The following is a 9390-nucleotide window of genomic DNA, read 5'->3' as shown; positions in this document are numbered from 1 at the left end:
ATTCAGATTAGTTGGGAAGGATTTGAGACCAACTCTGAGTTCAATAGGTTTCAAAAAACCCCCAAAGACGAAGAGAACAAAACGGCCGAGAATAGGTAATTTCCCCTATTATCTATCGAGCGATAAGAGGTTTTACTACGCGAGATGCAAACAGAAGGTATTGATGCATGAATTGCTGTTTTCTTTAGACAACTGTAGGCATAAAAGTGCAATGACAATTCTCCGGTCAATCCATTCTAGTCCTTGCTCTTGGTATTGAAAACTTAATATTCTATAATGACGAAATTTCAAATTTCGCTTTTCATAATAATCATCATCTCGGCTATAGTGAATGGTGCCAATATTCTAATCCTGTCCGGAGTTCCATCACCCAGTCATTCAATATGGTACGAATAACTCAAGCACTTTAATGACATTAAGGGTAAAAGTTGTTTTGATATATTCCAGGCTCCGCCCGTTGATGAACGGTTTGGCAAAGAGAGGTCATAACGTTACTGTTGTAAGTCCGGACATTGAGAAGAATCCGCCGAGGAACGTAACCTACGTCCATCTGGAGAACATTTACGATGAAATGTACAACACCAGTACTCGCCAAATGTTGAATTTTTTCGAGATGCATAAAAGTCCCATGCCTATGCTTCGCTTGTTGGATGAATTCACTATAATCTGCTGTAAGGCGGGAATTAGATCGAAAGGATTCAAGCAGCTTATGAGTTATCCAGACAACTTCAAGTTTGATCTTTTCATGAGTGACTACATGTTCGGACCGTGCTTTGCATCGCTCCTAATGTACCGTTTCGGGAATCCACCTTATATTCCGGTGGCGCCGTACAATGCATTAGCTACATCATCACCTCTGATCGGATCGTATGCCTATTCTGGGTCTATTCCAAATCATTCATATGACGTCCCAGAAGCAATGAATTTTTGGCAACGTCTGCATAACTGGTTCTACGATTTATATGAAATAATTTTGAAGGATGTCTACCTGTATCCAGAATCCGATGTCATACTTAGGCAAGTCTTCCCGAATGCTCCGACTACAAAGGACCTTCAGAGCAGTATCAGATTGCTGTTTATCAATAATAATCCTGTGATACAATATAAGGAGCCACAGATGCCAAACGTTATTCCAGTCGGTGGAATGCAGATTCAAAAAGCAAAACCATTGCCAGACGATTTGGAGCGTATAGTGAGTCGTGCGAAAAATGGATTTATTCTCTTTTCTCTGGGATCAAATGCCAGGAGTGATACATTGGGTCCTGACCGAATCCAAGAGATCCTTACTGCCATGAAAGCGCTGCCACAATATCAGTTCATATGGAAATTTGAATCAGACGAATCAAAGTTACCTATGAAAGTTCCGGATAATGTGTTCATACGAGCCTGGATGCCTCAGAATGATCTGTTGGCGCACCCTAATATAAAGCTATTCATCACACATAGTGGTCTTCTAAGCACACAGGAGGCCATCTGGAATGGAGTTCCGATCATTGGTTTTCCCCTTTTCGCCGATCAGTTTCGCAACATAAACTACTGTGTATCTGTTGGAGCTGCGAAGAAGCTCATGGTTCAGTATCTGCAAGCCAAAGATCTTATCGATGCCATCAAAGATATTCTCGGTACCCGCAGTTACAGTGACAATATGAAACGCTTGTCTCGATTGTTTCGCGATCAGCCAGAAAGTCCATTGGAGCGTGCTATTTGGTGGGTTGAATGGGTTCTGCGAAATCCGGACAGCGAAATGCTTCAGCCAAGTGCTGTGAATGTGCACTGGTTCAAGAAGTACATGTATGACGTTGTGCTGTTTGTATTGATCTCAGTTATTTTTATGGCCTGCGTTATTTTAACAATAATTAATAAAATGCTTCCCCTTCTACACCAGAATGTGAAAGTGAAGCAAAGTTAAGTTGAGAATTTGTTTTATTTTAGAAAATCAAAAACTCATAATAAATTTTAATTATTGTGATTGTAGTAGGTATTTATCCAATCTCTTGAAACATTCGGATAGGGTATGTGTACCATCAGTAATCTCACGCTCCCATATTCATCCTATTCGAAAACAAGCGATTATGGCACCGATTGATTCCGTTCTTTTTGTTTTCATAGGTGCTCACTTCTAACAAAAAATACAAAAAATAAGAAACAAAACAAACAGCGCTTCAATCCTTTGTTTTTCGTAGGGATGAAAGTGGGAGCCACCTGCTTAAGAAGGGAACCAATAGCCTATATGATAAATACATGCTGAATCGCATCGGATATATGGACCAGAGTGGATTTTATAATCTTCGGATGAACTTTATGTTTTTATTTTCTTTTATTTATGATTCTCCGGCTTCGATTCCCAGTCGATCCAGGATTTCCTCGTAAAGAAATTTTCCTTCGTGCCTGCCACACGATTTTCACATGTAAATAGGGCATTTGGAAGATAAAGCTCTCAGTTAGTAACTGTGGAAGTGCTCATCGAACACTAAGATGAAAAGTGCATGGGATTAATCCTATCATTCTGGGGGATATGATTATTTCAAACATGTTTCGAAAATCTACATGTATTGAGTTGTACTACAAGATATTTTCCCGAATCTTGGCGTGATATTCCTGTAAATTTTATTCCGAAAGTGAGTGGTGCGTCGCATGATAAATCAAAGAGTTTCGACTTATCAGCATGACCTCTTTCCTTCTAAAATGCTTAGCACGCATTGCCGATCATCACATCAGTGATGTTCATCTAGCTAACATGCCTCTATATGTAAACCAACAAGGCTACCAATCTGGAGATCAATTGTAGCTTTCTAATACAAAGTTGTTCACGATATCGAGAAATACATTCGCATGAAAGCAATATTGTTTGGGTATTATACCTGGTATGTATCAAGGGTGCTTTTGTAAAAGTGCTTTTTAATGCCTTCTTGAATACGCACGGAGTTATGACGTATACCAACTGATTACCGGTTGGTTTCATCAAATGTTTAAAAACTGACATCTATTCTCGACATTATGTCAAGCAGCGATGGAGAAATGAAGTGTTTGTGGATGCTTCCAAGGGGGAGTCTTGTCAAGAGTTTTGTGGAACCTCTTAAGATATACGCTATTGAAGCAACTCAATGGCAGAGGTTTCCCTATTTATGGTTTCATTAATATGTTTCTTTTTAGGAAAGACGAAACCGTGATGGTGTTTGCAACTCTGATTGCCACGTGTGTGTATGCTTGAATAACAGTAGCACGGAACAAAGGGCAAAATCGTAAATTATCCCAAGAATTGCTATATTATGAATCTTAGGTTTCAAGTACATTCGAGCGATTGGCTTTTTGGTGTTTTCAATCTGAATAATTGATGATGCTAATTATAGGGAAATTCAACAGAGTCATTCGACAATATGGGATAGCGCTCAAATACAAATTGATAAATAAAACAACAACAATCTATTACATTTTTCAAACATTTATACGAATTTATTAGCATTTTTGGTTTTCAGATTCAATTAGTATATAATTCTTGTCCTTTCCATGTACAGTGAAGACTGATTTTATTTTCATTCGTTTAGTTTTAATTTCGTCGGCTTGTCACACACAATGTACACATATATATATTTTGTTATGTAGTTTGCCATATTTGTAATACAGAAATTCTTTTTAGCCTTTGCCCAAAGGTTATCCATGTAGATTTAACTTGGACAAAGTCACACATACCGGTAGATGGGAAAATAGACATTCATTTACGAGTTTATGCTTGTTATTAGACCATTATTCTAGTACCAGCCACAATGACGAATAGTTTTGTAAGTTTTGTTTAAATTTGTTTTCACTCCGTTTTGATATCTGTCCGGTTTAATGGGACCCGATACATTTGAACTTCACACAAAGTAGTTACAGTCATTGATAAATTGTTGATGGATTTTGTCTTTTATTTCACGTTTTTCACATCGAGCGTTTTCCTATTTACAGAGTTGCAATTGCTTTTGATAAGAAAAAGTTTTGACGAACAGTGATAACGCTCATTTTGTAACATTTACCTCGACAACACATCCATTGAAATTGATTTTACTCAAGTTATTTTATGCTTTCTTTGTTTAGCTGTACGCCTTGAATATGTTCTGTTTTGTATAAGTATTGCTATGTACAGTTGTAGGAGCTAAGACTTTCATTTACACGTAAAGATATTGTATTTTCATCTTTATGATAAAACATAGTTCCCCCTCAATAGTTGTAGACGATTTGAGTAAAAACTGTTGCGAGAACAAAATTTTAACAAGTGTCGTTAACTATCACAGTCTTTGTATGTACGAATATTTGCTTTTTTATTTGTGAAATGAGAAATATTTCAGAGAATGATTTACAACCTATTGAACAGAATTCTTACTTGCAATTCCTACCAACTAGAGACTTTTGCACTGCTTTGTTCAATAAATTAAACATAATTAGAAGACTAGATTTCCGTGGTTTGGTAATACTTGCCAATTATCTTTTACATATCACAAATCATAAACAAAATATAGTTCTAACGTGTCTCCTTATCTATGTACAGGTAATAAATAACTTTATACATTTTAATTTTAATATCTACGATGACTCGATCCTTTATCTGAAGACTAGTTTGTTTCATTTGCTTATTTGCGACATGAGTTTCGTTTTCTTTACATCAAAAATATTGCTAGTATACACTGACTTGGAATTCCATTTTGTATAATCTTTAAAATATTTGCATCTTCCCGCGTTCCTTCTGTCTGCTTCGGTTGGAAGGTTAAAAGTTGAGACATTTGCTTAGATGGTCTAAAATACATTTATCTAGGTTGTGTCGGTAGAACTGTTCAGTGGCAGCTTCAGAGTGGTGCTGCGGCTGTTGCTATTATTCGTACGGCGTCAACTTCTTGTAGATGTCGAAGTTGTCGACCTGCGAGTGGTGATGATGATGCGTGGAGGTGGTCGTCGTCGGTGATGGTCATGCGTAGTGCGGATACGATCCAAGATGGGGTGCGACATGCGATGGCGTCACGTGTGACATCGTGTGCGAAGGGTACAGGTTCGTCGCCGGGCTGCCCCAGTTGCCCCAGGATGCCGCCGATGGGAAGATGGATGCTGGAAAATAGAAAGAATAAATAGAAAAATTGAATGTTAAGCGAAATTGTTTTTGATTTTTGCCTTTCTCGTACACTAAGTGTACTGGAAAGGCTATATGTTCACTCCAAAAACGACTTTTTGATAGAAGGCCCGGAGGGTCAAGTCACATATACCAATCAACTCAGCTCGACGAATTGAGGTGATATCTGTGTGTGTGTATGTGTGTGTACAAAAAAACTCACATCACTTTTTGGCAGTAAACCTCAACCGATTTTAATGACCGACGGTTCATTCGACGCGGAATCTGGTCCCATTGTTTCCTATTGAAAATGGTTAGGATCGGTCCAGCCGTTCCGGAGTTATGGCCATTTACGTGTTTCGGGCCAGTACCCTTGGAAGGGGCCATACATAAAAATGTAACAAACCCATACATGCGGCACATCAAACTACGGCATTTTAGATGCCGTATGCCTGATGAACAGTTAGCAAGAAAACAGTCTCAGACCATATCTGAACCGGTAGTGTTCCGGAACCGTTTCCGGGTGTCCCGCCGGAAGTGGCGAAATATAAAAGTGAACCAAATCCATGCATGCGACACATCATACTGCGGCATTTTCGATAACCTGATGAGCAGTTAACAAGAAAATAGTCTCAGACCATATCTGAACCGGTTCCGGGTGTTCCGCCGGAAGTGGCCGTATATAAAAGGACAAAATTTTTGCATGTGGCACATCAAATCACGGCTTTTTCGACAACTTGATGACCGGTTATTGAGGAAGTAGGCTAAGACAACATTATGGACTGTCAGTAGTACCGAAACAAGTTCCGGGTTTCCCTCCGAAAGCGGCTAAATATGAAATTGAACAAAACCCATGGCTTTTTGATAACCTAATAAACTTTAGCAAGCAAATAGGCTCAGACTATTTAAGCGACTACCAGTAGTGTTCCCCAGCCGGTTCCGGGCCGGCAGTGACACCAAACCCATGCATGCGATAGCTCAAATCACGACTTTTTATATAACATGATGAACAGTTGCAAGAAAATAGACACAAGCCATATCAGTGTGTTACGGAACCGATTACGGGTGTCCCGCTAGAAATGGTCAAATGTAAAGAGAACCAATACATGCGACATATCAATGACTTATTCAGTAACAAGATAAACGGTTAATCAACAAATAATCTCAGACCATATTTGGGAGAACCGGTAGTGTTCCAGAACTGGTGACAAGACGAGTAACGCGTCGGAAGTGGTAAAATATAGAAGGGAACTAAACCATAGCGGCGTTTTTGATAATCTGATGAACGATCAATAAGAAAATAGTCTCAGGCCACATCTAGAACTTGTAATAATATTTCGGAATCGGTTGCGGGTGTTCCATCGGAAGTGGTATAATAGAAGTGAACCAAAATCATGCATGCGATGTATAAAATCGCGGCTTTTGCAAAAATTGCAGAACGGTTAGCAAGAAAATAGCCTCAGATCACATTAATTTTCGGCTTTTCAGGTAACCCGATGAACAGTTGACAACAACATAGTCTCAGACCATATTTGAGACAACCGGAATCGGTTTTAGGCGTCCCGCCAGAAGTGGTCAAACGTAAAATTTAACAAAACTCATGCAAGCTGCACATCAAATAGCGGAATTATAAAGGTGAACAAAATAAATGACAAAGCGATAAATCAAATTGTGGCTTTTTTGATAGCATGTAAACGTTGGGTATGATTATAAGTGAAGAAATGGTCAAAGTCTTCATATATGCAAGAAAACAAAATCGTGACCAAAGCGATCTCTTCAAATCACACCAATTCAGATTCCTGCAGTGTAAATGTATAGAAGGATGGATTAACGTTTTATGGAAAAAATATAATTTTCTCGCATCAACACATTCAGTTTTTCAATCTTCAATCTCCTTATGCTTCTAAAATTACTTCTCCCAATTTGGGTGCGGCTGGTTGAGCCCTCACTCTTCTCATTGCGATTGAAATTTGAATGGAAAATTTACATTTTCTGCATTTTTCTCGTAGGAAGGTCAAATTTTACATGAATCATGTTACCAATGATAATAAAATATAGCCTAAAGTGTGCTGAAATAAACATTGGCGAAGATCACAAAGTGATCTGTGATTGTGAATAAAGTTAACCTTCTTCATGCATTAGCTGACGCTCACCCCGCTGTCGTATTGGATGTAATGGGGTCATAATGACCCCAATACACGACTAGGGTTAAGGTAGCCTAGCAGTCAACTGTGAGGTCTGATATTTTTCAGCTCTGTTTTGCTGTTGAACATAACATCGGAATATGTATCATCAATAAGTTTCGAAAATCGATGATGGCTTTGTTAAAATTGTTGCTTTACTATATGAAGTGTTTTCAGGATTCAGGAACATTTTGGCTAACGTCGACGAAAAGTTCATATTTAAGTACATATTCGACGAGAAAGGCACTATCACCACTAGGTGGATTAATCTGTTTTTTTTTGTGTGAATTCAATGAAAATCAGTAAAGAGAAACAAATTACAAGTATTGGATTGCGTTACCTCTGTAGTCTCGTGTATATTTGAACTGCCATTTTTTTATTCAAAGTGTCATGTTTCTGTAACGTTTCCACTGGGACAAAGCCTGCTTTTAGCTTTGAGCACTTCAACAGTTATTAACATGTTTAACTGCAGTTCTCGAAGCCATCCCTAACGGGCGTAACGTGAAGTCAAGGAAGAGAGAGAATTATGTTTTGACATTGAGAACAGACGTCTATCTTTACTTTCTGCCTTGTGTAAAACTTTGTAACGGTCTGATATGTATGTGGTAATGCTCCCGTTGCGAGGCGCTAGCATCCCATCACTTACACTGTCGTGTTGTCATTTTTGTATCCAGTGTTCACCGCTTCTGGCATTTGAGCGCTCGTATCGCTTTGTGGGCTAGTGTTTTTTAACGATGAACACTGCCATCCTGTGGTCAAATTGATTTTATAAGTGGGGCAGTCTCCGTTGATGGCGTGGAGGTACACTTAAATCCTTCACACACGCTTTCGACGTATTTTTGTTCGAGCTTAAATGTCTGTTCTCTGTGGTTTTAGTGGGTCGACTCCCACCTTTTCCGAGGTCACACCTCTTTAGCATCTGATCAGCAGATTTCCTCATTCTATAATAAAACCGTTTTTAACTGAAGGCATTCTCTGCCAAACCGAAAATCAAAGATTACGAACTGTTTCAACGGTAACGGATTTTAGCGCGAAACAACGAACTATACTTGGAACATGGAATGTATTAATTAGCGAGATAAACTAGCACGACAAGCCAATGAGGCATGCCGTATAAAGCTTGAGATCCTAGGATTGAGCGAATCGGGCATCGGGCCTTATTCTGCTATACTCTTGCATACCAGATGAACACGCTCCACATCACCGTGGAGCTGGTTTCATGCTCAGCGCTCACGCCCACCCTGCGCTCATGAAGTGGGAACCTATTAATGAGAGGATAATTGTAGCCAGATTCAGAACACGGGTTCGAAACCTTACTATGATTCAATGTTACGCGCCAACCGATGCTGCCGAAATGCAAGACAAGAGAGCTTTTACAGCCAAATGAATGCTGTCGTGGATAAGATTTCGTAAAGTGATATCAAGATCATCATGGGCGACTTCAACGCGAAGGTTGGTTCCGGCAACTCGGACTATGAGCACGTCATGGGACGCCATGGTGTCGGAGAAACGAGCAAAAACGGAGAGCTGTTTGCAGAGTTTTGTAGCAACATTGACATGGGATCGCTTTTCCGTGATGTCGTCACGGAAAATCAAATCCACATCAAAACCATATCTGCATCAGCCGAAAATAGAGGAGGAGCCTTCTTGATGTGCGGAACAAACGTAGCGCCGAGTTTGCGTCTGACCATCATCTCCTAATCAGCGAGATCCGACTGCGCATTGCCAAGATCCAGCAACAGGAGGAGAAAATCGGGCGCCGGTTCAACACACGCCGACTGGAAGACACTGCGGTGAAAAGGTCCGTCGAGGAGCTAGAGAACCGTGCTGCGGATATTCCAGAAGGTGGAAGCGTAAAAGATCAATGTAGGAACAGCAAGAACGTCTACATACATAGGCACCTACGAGAATAATTTGGGTGAGCTACGCAACAGGAGAAAGAAGTGGATCACAGATGATAGAGGAGGAAGATAGAGGAGCAAAGGAACGCCAACGCCGCGATAGAGCGAGCGAAAACACGAGGAGCCAAAGCCGTAGCCCGTCAGCGCTATTCGGCTCTCGAGAAGGAAGTGAAACGCTCATGCAGACAGGACAAAAGAGCGTGGGCGGACTCCCTAGCCGGCGAGAAAG

The 9390-nt window shown here is 40.1% G+C and overlaps 2 protein-coding genes across 4 annotated transcripts in view; one reads left to right on the top strand and one right to left on the bottom strand.

Moving 5' to 3' along the window:
* The first annotated feature begins 219 nt into the window (after positions 1 to 219).
* LOC109410283 (UDP-glucosyltransferase 2) lies at positions 220 to 1913 on the top strand. Its single transcript, XM_019683829.3, has 2 exons — positions 220 to 386; positions 448 to 1913. The coding sequence occupies exons 1-2, from the start codon at positions 277 to 279 to the stop codon at positions 1907 to 1909; spliced, it is 1572 nt and encodes a 523-aa protein (XP_019539374.3). The 5' UTR covers positions 220 to 276; the 3' UTR covers positions 1910 to 1913.
* A 2164-nt stretch (positions 1914 to 4077) lies between these two features.
* LOC109410282 (DNA-binding protein D-ETS-3) overlaps positions 4078 to 9390 on the bottom strand; it is a 300930-nt gene continuing 295617 nt past the window's right edge. For all 3 annotated transcript variants that reach the window (XM_062852064.1, XM_062852063.1, XM_029878411.2), the window contains one exon: positions 4078 to 5076. In XM_062852064.1, coding sequence (XP_062708048.1) covers positions 4940 to 5076 — 137 coding nt within the window. In that variant the 3' untranslated portion in view covers positions 4078 to 4939. The remainder of the gene's footprint in view (positions 5077 to 9390) is intronic.

Source organism: Aedes albopictus, chromosome 2 (assembly GCF_035046485.1).
Source record: "Aedes albopictus strain Foshan chromosome 2, AalbF5, whole genome shotgun sequence".
NCBI lineage: Eukaryota > Metazoa > Arthropoda > Insecta > Diptera > Culicidae > Aedes > Aedes albopictus.
Note: the sequence above shows the minus strand (reverse complement) of the source record. Positions and strands in the feature narration are given on the sequence as shown.